A 15,149-nucleotide genomic window follows, 5' to 3' on the forward strand; every position below is an offset into this window, starting at 1 on the left:
ACTGTGAACTTTATACCCTGTTTTCATGGCCTTCACTAAAACAAAGGAGACAAAGACACTGACGTGTAACATTTACAAGGCTGTTTCGGGCAAGTTACCCCTATATTTGCTTCGTCTAATCATGTCTGCAGTTAGGAGTGGACACATCACATCAGCTTCTCTTCAAAGTGGACCAAATAAGCTCAGAAGTTTCTCTTACACTGCACCTTAGTGCTGGAATGATTTGCTAAACTCAAGAAAACTTCAACAATCTATACCAATGCACAAATTTTAAACTGTTTTTAAAACAGTTTAAATAAAGAGTGAAATTACAATTCCTAAATCCCTTTTGAATTATTTTATGAGTTCCCAATCATAAAATAATTAAGTAAAAACTTCCCCTAAGTTTTTATTTAGTTTACACTTGAGTAATTTTATGATGTTTTAATTGTCTGTACCTTTTAAGTATTGTTTGGTATACTGTACACAAATTTGTGCCAAGGTCTCCCTGGAAAACAGAGATTTTATCTCAAATGAATTCCTGGTAAAATAATGATTAAATGAAATGCTATATAAGCATCAGGTTGACATTGTTTTTTATTTAGTACTGCTCTTGTGTATATTCCTCAATTTTATGCAGGTACTCTAAGATATATTGCAATGGTCAGGTATGAGAACTGGGCAGAAATTGAAAAATAATTAAACAAAATTTACAAAAAACAAAGACCTTCAGAAAGCCAAATGAACTATTGATCAACAACTAAAATGTTACAAGAAACTCTGACTCCTTAGAGCCCAAGCATAAAGAAATATCTTTAAATATCTGATTCTCATTCCTGATGTTTGTTTTTAGTGGCTGAGATAGTCAAGCTCATCTAGAGCAGTAGGTACAACGCGTTACAAAAATTTAAAAAGTGGGTTAATTGTAACTGCCATCAAACATTTTCCCATAGCATCTCAACTTTATATTTTTCTGATATTTTGCAGCCCTAGTCTGAACCAGGTACTGACAACCCCTCTGTGTCACTCTTACATTCTCCTACATACATTTCAGTGCATATTTCTTTCTGGACAATAGTGCTGCTATGTTGTCCTCCCTACCTGACAATACTTGGTTCTGATTAGTGTTTTTACCAACATATCAAGAAGGGATCCTTATACTTTTACATCTTTTCATTTAATATTTTTCTCCTTCCCCCTTCTACTTCCTCAATCTGAGAAAATAAAAATTTTCCTCAGTTGGTGGGGTACATTTTGTTATACAATCCTTTACATAACAGCTATTTGACTTGACACAGCCATTACAGTAACTGCATTTTAGTGGAAATGTGACTTTGCCTCCAATCTTTTTTGTGAAATTTATTTTTCCTAACATGCCTTGCCACCCAGTCCATAAAATATGAGAAATGAAGTAGAAATAAAGTTAAAAGCAGAAAAACTTTCTCCATAAAATCATACGGCACAGCCACATAGGTTAATCTCACTTTATTCCTTGTAAAGTTTACTCTGTCTGTCTAACACTTTTTAACCATATAGCATCATCAATAAATGGTGCTGCTCACTGCACTTCATGATGCTGTTTCATGTAAGTAGCTCAGGTTCTGGCCTCATAGTAAAATTAGGCTAATTCTCTGTTTTCAATGTGTTCTTTTGTAACTGCATGAACCTGTGAATTTAATTGATTTGTAACCAGTCAATAGTATCGAAATTCTTGAGCAGGAATTTACCACTGTAAGCCATATTTAATTGAGTTATGGCTGCCTGTGAACAGAACACCAGTTTCTAAAAGCATAAATCTGTCAGAGTTAGAAATCTAGATAGCCACAAAAAGCCACTGGGTATCACTTCCTGGGCTGCTTTTGGTCAGTTTAGATTAACTTCACTGTTTAAAATGTAGCTTAGTGCAGTTTGCTTTAATGGAAACAGATATACTGGGGAAAGCACTAAGCTCAAGTCTATTTAAGATTTATAAGGAGATAGAACAAAAATAAAAGTCAAGGTTTCATAAGGCTTCTTTGGGATAAGTTGAATATATTGTTGCCCAAATTAACCATTTAAAGGGTCCAGTTCATATTTACCCTATAGCTAGAAAAAAATAACAGATGGATATAAATAAAACTGGACAGTTTGAAAATATAACTAGATGTTTTCCTATGGTGTTATCTGCTGTCAGATTTATGTATCCATAAAATAATGACAGTGATAATGACACAAGTTTTTCTGATCAGAATGAGAAAACAGAGTGACTTAGTGAATACAGGGATGGGTTTCTTCCACAAAAGCCCTCCCAGTCTGTGCGTCACCGAATCTACCTCCTGGCAATAAACCCAACCTTGTTACAACAGGGGTTAGAGGCCGGCACTTTCTTACCCCACACTTGCTGAGAGCAATGTACCACCACCTCTCTCTCACTGAGCGGAAACTGCGACCACCCACGCAGCTCAGAACCTCCTCGTTGGTGTCGTCCTCCACCTGAGAGGGAGAAAGAAATGCAGAGCGTCTGGTGATGCAAAGAGGATGTTGTTATTCCAAACAGGGCAGCACATTTTTACCTCAGAGACATGCCGACTTGTCACACTAGAGCAGGAGCCGGAGATATTGAGATACAAGCACATTTCACACCTTGATATAGCCTGAAATGTTGCGACAAGACCTACTAACCGAATCACCCTGACAGTCACACCTCTTAATGTAATAAACAACAAGGTTGTTGAAAAAGAGAGAGAAAAAAAGACATTGTGAGGCAGAAAGATCTTTTGGGATCAACAGTGGAAATATGTAAATTAGTGGAATGTTATGAAAACACATTATGGACCATTAACTCACCTCCTCTCCATCTTCATCTCAGTTTATTGTTTTCCTATTTTACATATTTTAATCCTGTTTTGCATTTTAAAGTGACATACGATAGAAAAGGTGAAAATTTGTTTAACTGTCTCATAATAAAAGAGAAGTGTCAGAGGCTAACTTAATATACAAAATAGAGAACAACTCCTGGATAATAGCAGTGTTTTTTCTGTTTTTAAACATTTCATTTCCACTGTATTAATGCAGATGCAGAGTATTTGTATGTTCTTACCGCACATCCTGACCAGGTGTAGCGGGTAGTGAGATTGATGACCTGGTTGTTTTCAGGCCTTAGCACTGCTTCCTTCTCATAGCAGTTCTATTGTCAGTGCACACACAAAAAAACAAAACACATTTAAAGCTACTAAAACAAAAAGACTATAAATACATTTAGGCATATTTATGGAGAGCAAGCAGATTTGTTGTCCTGGCAGGTAGAAATGCTATTACATTTGTGAGTGTGTATTTAGGTGACATTCAGATGGATCTCTGTTTGAAGATGTGAATTCAGCATTTTTTTCTTCATATTAAGTTATAATTTATTACATTTGAAGAAAAGCTGAACTGCAATGTGTAGATACATAGAGGTGTTTGTATTTTAAGAGTAATAATTCAAGTACAGTCCAATCAAAAAGTTACATAGACTTACTGTATATGTATGACTCAAAATGATACATGCATGTAATGTATACATATACCCACAATACTATTTGGTTAAATTTCCTTAAAAAGTTGCAGAGACCGCACACAATTCTTGTGGTCATCAGCGGGTTCCTGGGGCAAATCTGCCAAGATATTTAACCACTCTGCTTTTAAGAGAGCCATTATTTACATAGTCCATAAATTTTCAATTGGTTGAGGTCAGGGTATTTCAAATGCACCATTCAGTGTCCTTCATCCATTCCAAAACCAATCTTGAAAAGTGTTTCAGATCATTTTCCTGGTAGAATACTTAATTGTGTGCAAGTTTCAACTGTAGTCTTACATTTTCTATAACAAACCCACTTGTACAATCCAGCTGTACCACTAGGAAAGGAACAGACCCTGAGCTTGATGCATCAACCAGTGTAATTGACACTGAGTACTGTTTACTTTGTTCTAAAAACTTCAAATTGACATATCCCAACATTACACTTGTCATCGTGTCCACATAGCTCAAACTTTATCTTGTTTAAGCATAAAACTTTCATGAGACAGTATTTGACTTGTCCATTTGGCCAGCTATATATTGTAGTTTCTTATTTTCTTTTTTTCGTTAGTTCTGTCTAAGTTCTCATTGGAAATCATTAAGTTGGTTGGTTTTTAGACCACCAAAAAAAAAATAATAATGGCAAAGTATTTCTAAAACATCAATGTGGATAATAAGTGCATGCAAAACTTTAACCAGAAATACATACTTTTTTATTTGGATCTGTTTACTCAACCCAAAACACACTTGTTCATGCACATATCAATCTGAGTGATAGATTTGTTCATGTCTGAGATTGTCAGATTTATGCAAACTGCTCTGTAAGGTGTAAAAAACAGAAATGTTTGATCCTGCAAATGTGTGACACAGAGCTGAGAAGAGATGTGATCTCCGTAAGTGACTAGATATATCTAACACACTATCAGATCTGTGTGTCAGAAGACATAAGTGTGTGTCAGAAGACATAAGTGTGTGTCAGAAGACATAAGTGTGTGTCAGAAGACATAAGGCATAAATTGCAGGACCAACTGAATGACTTCATTACATGAGCTCCAAAATGAAAGCAATGCATATCCATGTCTTTCTTTTTTTTTTTTTTTACATTCTTAACATGCTGAATCATTTCAGCAGAGATTTTTCTCTGAAATTCAAGTTGCATTTTGCATGAACACACAATGAAGAACAAGTTTAACTAGAAACTAGATTGTACTACATCTAAGGCAGCTCCATAATGGAAAGATAAAACATTTAAAATCAATCCACTTTGTCCTTCTGAAGGCAAGGATCGAAACGTCAGGTCTTAAATAAGCATTAAATTAAACTTCTACAGCAAAGGCATAAGATTGTTTCTAATTTTTGTGCTGCAGTCGTTTAATTTTAATAAAATAATAATCACAAACTCTGGTACTGAGTTTGAGCTTCAAAGGCATTGTGTTGCATTCTTTCATATAAAGCATCCAGCTAAAGCTGGAAAAGATAGGGTTAATTGATGGTAGCATTAGGGAATGAATACATACTACAATTGTGAGAGAATGCAAGTGAAACTAATGAGTTCTCCCCCTGTGGTTTATGGGCTAGCACTTAAAAATAGGGCAAGAAACTCAGTCTGGGTGATACTAGGAATGCTTTTTTTCCTAGAAATTAACCATTTTATGTGTTCTGGACATCTGTTCAGTAACCAGGGGAGAAGACCTTGAGGCAAACTCAGGAAATGCGGGAGAGATTTCATTTTATCTGGTTTGAAAACAACTCCGTCTTCTTGGAGCTGGTTGAATGTGGAGGCTACAGAAAGATCTGGGGATCTCTGTGCTAATTGTTGACTCATTTACTCCAAGCAACTAATGCACTCTTCCTTTTTAACATCTTCACCAGCAATCCTCTGGCCCAGATTCAAAAGAAAAGAAAATTAAATAAACAAGATGATTAAAGTGGACAAGCTGATCAACAGCATTTGTTTCTTTATTAAAAAGGAACCAATCAAGGAAAGACCAGATATTTTAACATATTATTAAAATATTCAATATTTTGTCATTTTTATGGTTATTTATCTGCAGAAAAATAACTACCTACCAAGAGATGTAAAATAAAATGCATCCTTCAATATATGGGCACAAAATGGAAGCAGATTAAATTGGATTGACTATAGGTTATGTTAAGCTGGAGATAAATTGTGTCATCTTTGGTATTTTTAGCTAAAGAAATGGGAATAAATTGCATCTTTAAGAAAGTCTAAACAGGTCTGGTACTACATTTAAAACTTCTCAAAAGAAAAATCTTGAGAAACTTTTGCCGGATCAAGACCACTTGTTATCAAACTATAAATAAACAGCTAATGAAGTTAAAAATTTTTAAATTAAAGCTTAGGGAAAATTCTTTGACTGGGAAGAGAAATTGACGTCATTCTATTTTCATCATATCACTGAGAATTTCTGGTAGAAACTGACAGCTAGATAGAAAGTTTGCAGACCCTAGGTCCAAGTTGAATTGTTAAAATTAATGTAACTACTCCTTCAATGCAAACAGACATGAATAAGCACCACTTCTCTTTCATTCTATCTTATAGTCTAGCCTGTAATCTAGCAGGGAGTCAGCGCCTCACCTTCTCTGGCTTCTTGTACACAGCTGGCCACTGAGAGCTGTCATCAAAGTAGAGCAGAATGTTCTGACAGCAGCGCGACTGCACAGAAGGGAGACAGAAACAGAAAGAGAGATCACATTGGGGTGGTGCATCAATCAGAGATACCACAGAGGTGATTTAACATGATAACAGTACAGAACTGGCTCAAGCTAAAACATGTAAAGCGCTGCAAGAAGAGACTGATATATTGGTTAATTCATTAAAAGGAAATACAGAAACAAGGAGATGCAAAAAGAGATGTAGACTGGTAATAAGGGCGAAGGAGATGAGGGTGTGAAGTCAACACAACAGTATTGTGATATCGGTTAATATAATGAAGTGAGATAGAATAAAAGAGAAAATGAGAAAGCTAATTGAGTGGAAGATACGTTGGGAAGACAAACTGAGGCAGAGAAGTAAGACAAGTATGTTCATTTTGCTAGATGGTGTGGTAAGCCAAGCTAATGTGGAAAAACACTTTGACATTACGACAAAATTCAAAAGAAGAAACTCAAATAGGAATAAAAACTATTGTTCTCAATAAAACCATAAATTAGACTCAATATTAAACAAAGGCAAAATATTTTCCCTACAAAAAATTTCATTTTGAATGTCAGAGCAGCAGCACATTTTGGTAGAAATATAGTTAGAAGCACATTTTGCAACTGTGTTGCATCACCTCATATTTTTATATCACTGTGAGCTTTTGACAACCAAGAAAAGTAACGGTTATAATTTTAAAAGCAAGTAATATTATGTCAGTTATTCAGCAGTAAGAAGCATTGTTGCTTTTCTAAATATTTAGTCTGTGACAAGACTGAAGAGACCAAATTGATTTGTTTTGTATTGTGAAAAAGACGTAGAAAATAGTAGTATTGGAGCATTTGACATAAATATCTCAATTTCTTCACCCTTAAAGAGTTTATTTTAAAAAAAATTGTATGTCTGTATGCATGTACAGTATGTATGTAATGTATAAAATTATTTTCAAAAAGAGTCAGGGATTTTACAATATTATTGTCCTTGGACAAACTTCTACGAAAACATTAAGTTTTTCTTTAAGCAAAATATTTCTTTAAGTAGATATCTTACTCAGACAAAACCTAGCATTAGCAGCAATACCTTTGGGTAGCGAAATTTAAAATCCAGCCGACCAAACTCTGTGAGAAAGCAGAAACGTGTGAGGAAAACCCAGTCCTGCAAAGAGAAGAAAACAATAATCAGGCAAATTAACAATTAAAATCAGTAAAATAAAAAAGCTGCACACTAAATGCTAAAATATTGTACTCAATTGGAAGTTAGAGCCAAGATATAAAAATGGATCTCTGTTAGCATTTATTCATCTCGAAGGTGCAGCTATGCACCACCACTGAGGATGCTCTGTCTCTTCTGCTCTTAATGCCTGGAACATGTTTAGAAATAATTGTCGAGGAGTATTCTCTATATACAACCAATAGCAGCCACATTGGATAATGAGGCCAAAGTTGTTTATGGATCTATTTAACAAACATTTAGACACAGCAAAGCTAGCATTTACATGTTAACATCAATTAACATGATCTCATGTTAATCGTGTCATTCTTCTGGTTTCTCTTAATAGTTGGTAAGCATTAAAGCATGTTGCAGCTCAGCTGATGGAGTTCAAAATATGATTTAAGCAAATTCTTACATTTATTAAGAAGTAGATTTCCACTTCATTAGATAAGTCACATTAGCATGCCTTGAAAGTACAATACATTTTCCTTAATACAAAGTCAATTTTGTTTTAGGGCCTGGAATATTTTCTCAAATGCTTTGTAGTAACAAAAATCCTTGATAACTAATTTTCAGACCAAGCTGATTATTATGTCGTGTAGATAATGCTATGAAATAATAAGAGTTGACTTTGAACACTGAATTCTGAATTTGAATTACTGAATTCAGTCGCAATTCAGTAATATGTGACTGAATTTATACTTTAAAAAGTGAAATGAAAAAAGGCATTGGCTCAGCAGCTCAGCAATGACTCCTATTTTCTTAGCCCTACTTTTAGCTCTGCAGTAGTTCCGGCGATTATATCTTAATGTTATTGTGGATGTTTAGTTTGGCTAAAAAGATTGAATGAATCAGTCCAGGTAAAAACAGATAACATCTGGCATCTATTTGACTACTGATTAGATTAATTAAAAATAACCTCAAAGACAATAAATCTGAACCAAACTCTTGATAATAATAACGTAAAAAAATTTAAAAGAAAAAATAATTAATCGTGTAAATCATATGTGTCAAATTTTTCATTAAATTTTATTTTAGTTAGAAAATAGGATGTACACACAAAAAGTACAAAAGAGGGAAGAGGAGGCTCAGGGCAGAAAGACAATAAAACTTGGTATAGTTGTGTGGGAGCAATAAAGAAAAAGATTGAGAAAGGGAGATATAACAGCAGGGAAGAGCTTCAGGATTGTTAAAAAAGGTGCTAAAAATAAATGTGAATCGGGGGTATAAAGGTAGAGGCAAGAGGTTAAACATTTAGAGAGGGTAAACAAAGAAGGTATTAAGGGACTGCTGTGCATGGTAATGAAAAAAATACCTGCCTGTCCCTAATATTATTCAGCCATCGACTTGGCAGCATGAGACCAGATTTCATAAGGCACTGCCTGCAGCAGTGTTAGCATGGCAGATCAGTCACTAGTGGCCTTATATATATATATATATATATATATATATATATATATATATATATATAAGGCCACTAGTATATATATATATATATATATATATATATATATATATATATATATATATATATGGACAGATGAACTTTCTGTTGATAAGCGTTGCGGTGATGAATGCAGCACATGGACCAAATAGTCAACCGTATGTGCCATTTACACACACCTTTCCATCTGGCTGGAGCTGAGGTGGGAAGAGTAAATGAGGGGTAAACCAGAAGAAGACATCTAATCTTTCCGTCCTGAAGATTTCATGCAAATAACAGCTTTCTCATATTTACTAGTAATGGAGAGGCTTTAAGCACTCTATGTTCAAGCCTCATAACACAATTATCAGTATTTTGAGTGCTTGTTATCAAAAGAGTGGGACAAAAATGTGTATAAATGTTGCATTAAATAATATTATAACAAGTCCCCTAATGTTCACATTTTCAATTTATTTATTCATCTTTTTTATCTTAAAACAACTTTGATAGAAAGAAAAATATAGACATCGGATCAAGTATCTGACAGTGATTTTCATATTCTAATATTTCCACAATAGGGCACCATGTTTTTTGTCTTTTTTTTTTTTTTATCACAGTTGGAATTTTTATCATTTTAAGGATGTGGTCACTCCTCCATGGGCTGCCACCTTATCGTGGTGGAGGGGTTTGAGTGCCCCAATGATCCCTAGGAGCTATGCTGTCTGGGGCTTCATGCCCCTGGTAGGGTCACCCAAGGCAGACAGGTCCTAGGTGAGGGACCAGACAAAGTGCAGCCCGAAGACCCCAATGATGAAGGAAAACCTTGGACTTGGTGTTCCCTCGCCCGGACGCGGGTCACCGGGGCCCCACTCTGGAGCCAGGCCTGGAGGGGGGGCACGATGGCGAGCGTCTGGTGGCCGGGCTTTTACCCATGGAGCCCGGCCGGGCTCAGCCCGAAGAGGAAACATGGGCCCCCCCTCCCATGGGCCCACCACCCGTGGGAGGGGCCAAAGGGGTCGGGTGCACTGTGTGATGGGTGGCGGCCAAGGGAGGGGACCCTGGCGGTCCGATCCTCGGTTGCAGAAACTGGCTCTTGGGACGTGGAATGTCACCTCTCTGGTGGGGAAGGAGCCGGAGCTAGTGCGTGAGGTTGAGAGGTTCCGGCTAGAAATAGTCGGTCTCACCTCGACGCATGGCTCTGGTTCTGGAACCAGTCTCCTTGAGAGGGGCTGGACATACTTCCACTCTGGAGTTGCCCAGGGAGAGAGACGTCGGGCAGGAGTGGGCATACTTGTTGCTCCCCATCTCGGCGCCTGTACGTTGGGGTTTACCCCGGTGAACGAGAGGGTAGGATCCCTCCGCCTACGGGTGGGGGGACGGGTTCTGACTGTCGTTTGTGCTTACGGGCCGAACGACAGTTCAGATTACCCACCCTTTTTGGAGTCCTTAGAGGGGGTACTGGAGAGTGCTCCTCCTGGGGACTCCCTTGTTCTGCTGGGGGACTTCAACGCTCACGTGGGCAACGACAGTGAGACCTGGAGGGGCGTGGTTGGGAGGAACGGCCCACCCGACCTGAACTCGAGCGGTGTTCTGTTGCTGGACTTCTGTGCTCGCCATGGATTGTCCATAACGAACACCATGTTCAAGCATAAGGGTGTCCATATGTGCACTTGGCACCAGGACACCCTAGGCCGCAGTTCGATGATCGACTTTGTCATCGTTTCATCGGATCTGCGGCCGTATGTCTTGGACACTCGGGTGAAGAGAGGTGCGGAGCTGTCCACTGACCACTACCTGGTGGTGAGTTGGCTCCGGTGGCGGGGGCGAAAGCCGGTCAGACCTGGCAGGCCCAAACGTGTTGTGAGGGTCTGCTGGGAACGTCTGGCGGAATCCCCTGTGAGACGGAGCTTTAACTCCCATCTCCGGCAAAACTTCGAACACGTCCCGGGGGAGGTGGGGGACATGGAGTCTGAGTGGACCGTGTTCCGTGCCTCCATTGTCGAGGCGGCCGATCGGAGCTGTGGCCGCAAGGTTGTCGGTGCCTGTCGCGGCGGCAACCCTCGAACCCGTTGGTGGACACCTTCGGTGAGGGATGCCGTCAGGCTGAAGAAGGAGTCCTATCGAGCCTTTTTGGCCTGTGGGACTCCGGAAGCAGCTGATGGGTACCGGCGGGCGAAGCGGCATGCGGCTCGGGCGGTTGCTGAGGCAAAAACTCGGGTGTGGGAGGAGTTTGGAGAGGCCATGGAGAAAGACTTCCGCATGGCTTCGAGGCGATTCTGGTCCACCATCCGGTGTCTCAGGGGGGGGAAGCGGTGCAGCACCAACACTGTTTATAGTGGGGATGGTGTGCTGCTGACCTCTACTCGGGACGTTGTGGGCCGGTGGGCAGAGTACTTCGAAGACCTCCTCAATCCCACCAACATGCCTTCCACTGAGGAAGCTGAGCCTGGGGACTCTGGGTTGGGCTCTCCAATCTCTGGGGGCGAGGTCGCCGAGGTGGTTAAAAAGCTCCTCGGTGGCAAGGCCCCGGGGGTGGATGAGATCCGCCCGGAGTTCCTTAAGGCTCTGGATGTTGTAGGGTTGTGTTGGTTGACGCGACTCTGCAATATCGCATGGACATCGGGGGCAGTTCCCCTGGATTGGCAGACTGGGGTGGTGGTCCCCCTGTTCAAAAAGGGGGACCGGAGGGTGTGCTCCAATTATAGAGGGGTCACACTCTTAAGCCTCCCTGGCAAGGTCTATTCAGGGGTCCTGGAGAGGAGGGTCCGTCGGATAGTCGAACCTCGGATTCAGGAAGAGCAGTGTGGTTTTCGTCCTGGTCGTGGAACACTGGACCAGCTCTACACCCTCAGCAGGGTCCTGGAGGGTGCATGGGAGTTCGCCCAACCAGTCTACATGTGTTTTGTGGACTTGGAGAAGGCGTTCGACCGTGTCCCTCGGGGAGCCCTGTGGGGGGTTCTCCGGGAGTATGGGGTACCGGGCCCTTTGATACGGGCTGTCAGGTCCCTGTATGACCGGTGTCAGAGTCTGGTCCGCATTGCCGGCAGTAAGTCGGGCTCGTTTCCGGTGAGAGTTGGACTCCGCCAGGGCTGCCCTTTGTCACCGATTCTGTTCATCACTTTCATGGACAGAATTTCTAGGCGCAGCCAAGGTGTTGAGGGGATCCGATTTGGTGGCCTCAGGATCTCATCTCTGCTTTTCGCAGACGATGTGGTCCTTTTGGCTTCATCAGATCGTGATCTGCAGCTCTCGCTGGATCGGTTCGCAGCCGAGTGTGAAGCGGCCGGGATGGGGATCAGTGCCTCCAAATCCGAGGCCATGGTCTTGAGCCGGAAAAGGGTAGAGTGCCTTCTCCGGGTCAGGGGGGGTGTCCTGCCCCAAGTGGAGGAGTTTAAGTATCTCGGGATCTTGTTCACGAATGGGGGAAGAAGGGAGCGGGAGATCGACAGGCGGATTGGCGCAGCGTCTGCTGTCAAGCGGGCGCTGTACCGGTCCGTCGTGGTGAAGAGAGAGCTGAGCCAAAAAGCGAAGCTCTCGATTTACCGGTCGATCTACGTTCCCACCCTCATCTATGGTCATGAGCTTTGGGTCATGACCGAAAGAACGAGATCGCGGATACAAGCGGCCGAAATGGGTTTTCTCCGTAGGGTGGCTGGGCTCTCCCTTAGAGATAGGGTGAGAAGCTCAGTCATCCGGGAGGGACTCAGAGTAGAGCCGCTGCTCCTTCACATCGAGAGGAGCCAGTTGAGGTGGCTTGGGCATCTGGTCAGGATGCCTCCTGGACGCCTCCCTGGTGAGGTGTTCCGGGCACGTCCCACCGGGAGGAGGCCCCGGGGAAGACCCAGGACACGCTGGAGGGACTATGTCTCTCGGCTGGCCTGGGAACGCCTCGGGATTCCCCCGGAGGAGCTGGAAGAAGTGGCTGGGGAGAGGGAAGTCTGGGCCTCCCTTCTGAAGCTGCTACCCCCGCGACCCGACCTCGGATAAGCGGAAGAAGATGGATGGATGGATGGATGTGGTCAATTTTGTTATGTGATATCCAAACAATGTTCAGACAAAACCATGTTTATTTTCCTTAAAAATGTAAGCATCTTTCAGAAAAAGAATACTTGTAAGCCAGGACTTGGACAACTTGAAATACCTCTGTGCTTTTTCTGAAATAACCAATTCAGTCAGAGGGGATGAACTCACTCACTGATGTCGAGCCACTGATCTGTCAACTGAGGTAGTAACAGCAAGCTTATCTAAGGGTTAACCATCTTTTTGATATAAATCCCTGATATAGAGATCATTGACAGGCTTTGCAGCCAACTGCCTGGTGGATTTAAGACAAAAACAGAGCAGAGCACCGTGGTGCAGTGTGTTACGTACTGTTTGCAATAACACAGGGGACAGGTTGCAAAGAAGATTACAGAGACAGACAGACAGGTGTTTGGCTAAAATTAGTTTCTTCTAATACTTGAAAAAAATAATAAAATCAATGAAGCATACCAGGATTCATGTTCAAAGTCTTAGAAGAGGATATTTGACTATTCTTGTACCAAGCTGTCTAATCAACCATTAGATTCATATTAGCATCAACACCATGTGTAGTGGGTAATCTTTCAGATGGGAGAGTGAGCTTGATGGAGAGTTTTCCAGATCCCTACATTTTCCAGGTGAGAAAGACTGCAGTCTGTTGTGAGAGCTGCATTCTAAGCATGTGAACAAAACTGATTAAACGAGATTGATTAAGACTGCTGCAACATTCATCCATGACATTGGGAATAATACACTACAAAATAATTTCCACTTAACAAAAATTCAATTTTCACTTAAAAATTGCAGTCACAGATAAATTTAATAGAGGACATTGAATAAAACATTTAGTCACGGTGCAACATGGATGAGCTTTAGTTACAAGCAGAGTTCTAGGCGGATTGATATGCATGCACCGAAACAGACTACAAAGATTTTCCAGAGAAAAAATAGACAGGTTTTCAGTGGGATTGACAGGTGTTAGATGGATAGAGACAAGCTTGTTTCAACATCCAACATATGCTATGGAGCCAGTCTGTAGTGGGTTCTGTTTCACTCAAAGATCACCCTTGATGAGAGATGGCAAGGTAGGGTGTGCTGCTAACTAAAACCCATTATCTCAGAGCAGTGACCTCTGTAGGAATTTTCCCAGCTGACTGAGTGACTACTTATTCCACTTCCTTGGTTAAGGAAATCTGTATCTTTTATTATTTTTGAAAGGTTGAGAGAAATGTAAGCAGCTTCCTTGGAATTTGTGGGTTTGGTTAAGAATGACCTAAAGCTTAAGTCACCAAAACCAGTTTCAAAATTTCTATGTTAATTATAAGTAGTCCATTAACAAATGTCTTTTTTAAACTTCTAAGTGGACTTTACACCATGATTCCCAACATCAATGAATGCCATGTTTTGTATTTCTTGTGTAGTATTATGGGCACGTCATCCTGAATATTCCATGTGTTTTTCTGTTTTAATTCACCTGGATAATTCAATTACCTTTACAGTTTCTCAAGTTCTATACAATCTGGTTATTGATATCAATACAAACCAAAGGAGCAAAATGGAGAACATGCAACATATGCAGAACATAGTGCAACGATAATTGCAAAACACTATCTGCATGAATGCACTTGCGACCGAAGACATAGGCAGAAGTTATGTCTCCAGGTTCTTAGTGAGAGGATGCTGAGAACAAAGCAGGGGTATCTTTGTTGGAGATGTTAAAATACAACCCACCTCTGAGCAAAGTTCCAATATGCAAAGGCATGCTGGTGACAATAAGTGGAATATTTTATGCAACTGATATGTTCAAAAAGAGCAACAGGCACAAGATAGATGATACTGCCAGACCCAGAGGTGAGAAACTTATTTTGAATGGTTCATCTGGCCTAAGGAGGAGTCTTATAGAGCTTGATAAGGATGTAGGACCCTGGAAAGGGGGGCATGCAAGTACAGGCAGGCAAAGTAGCATTCGACTCACGCAGGAAAAACTACGGTGTGGGAAGAGTTTAGTAATGCTAAGAAGCAGGATTTTCAGTTTGCTTCAAGGAGATTCTGGCAAAATGCCAGTCAGGGGAAACCATGAATCATTGTACATTTATTGTTGTAAAGGTGCTTTGTTGACCCCATTTAATGATGCAGCTCAGTAATAGAATAAATGCTTGTTTCACAGAAATTGAAGATTCTACCACATGGCTGTTTGTTCCCATCTGCTATTACTAAAGGAAAAAGATCTGGTAGCAGTTAGTGAAGAGTTAAACATGAGGTCCAGTTTGAAAGCATGAAAACCAACTGATTTATTATTAACTGAATCTGTCTGTGTGATG

General features: G+C 40.7%; 1 protein-coding gene across 1 annotated transcript in view; it reads right to left on the minus strand.

Annotated features, from left to right (window-relative positions):
- The window catches only part of tmem145 (transmembrane protein 145), a 60,055-nt gene that overhangs the window by 27,447 nt on the left and 17,459 nt on the right, over positions 1 to 15,149 (minus strand). Inside the window, exons 2-5 of the mRNA XM_028007438.1 lie at positions 7,254 to 7,328; positions 6,114 to 6,191; positions 3,059 to 3,145; positions 2,350 to 2,451 (exon numbers count right to left, since the gene is read on the minus strand). Of these exons, the coding sequence (XP_027863239.1) occupies positions 2,350 to 2,451; positions 3,059 to 3,145; positions 6,114 to 6,191; positions 7,254 to 7,328 (342 nt within the window). The remainder of the gene's footprint in view (positions 1 to 2,349; positions 2,452 to 3,058; positions 3,146 to 6,113; positions 6,192 to 7,253; positions 7,329 to 15,149) is intronic.

The sequence above is a fragment of the Xiphophorus couchianus genome, chromosome 3, assembly GCF_001444195.1.
Source record: "Xiphophorus couchianus chromosome 3, X_couchianus-1.0, whole genome shotgun sequence".
NCBI classification, from domain to species: Eukaryota; Metazoa; Chordata; class Actinopteri; order Cyprinodontiformes; family Poeciliidae; genus Xiphophorus; species Xiphophorus couchianus.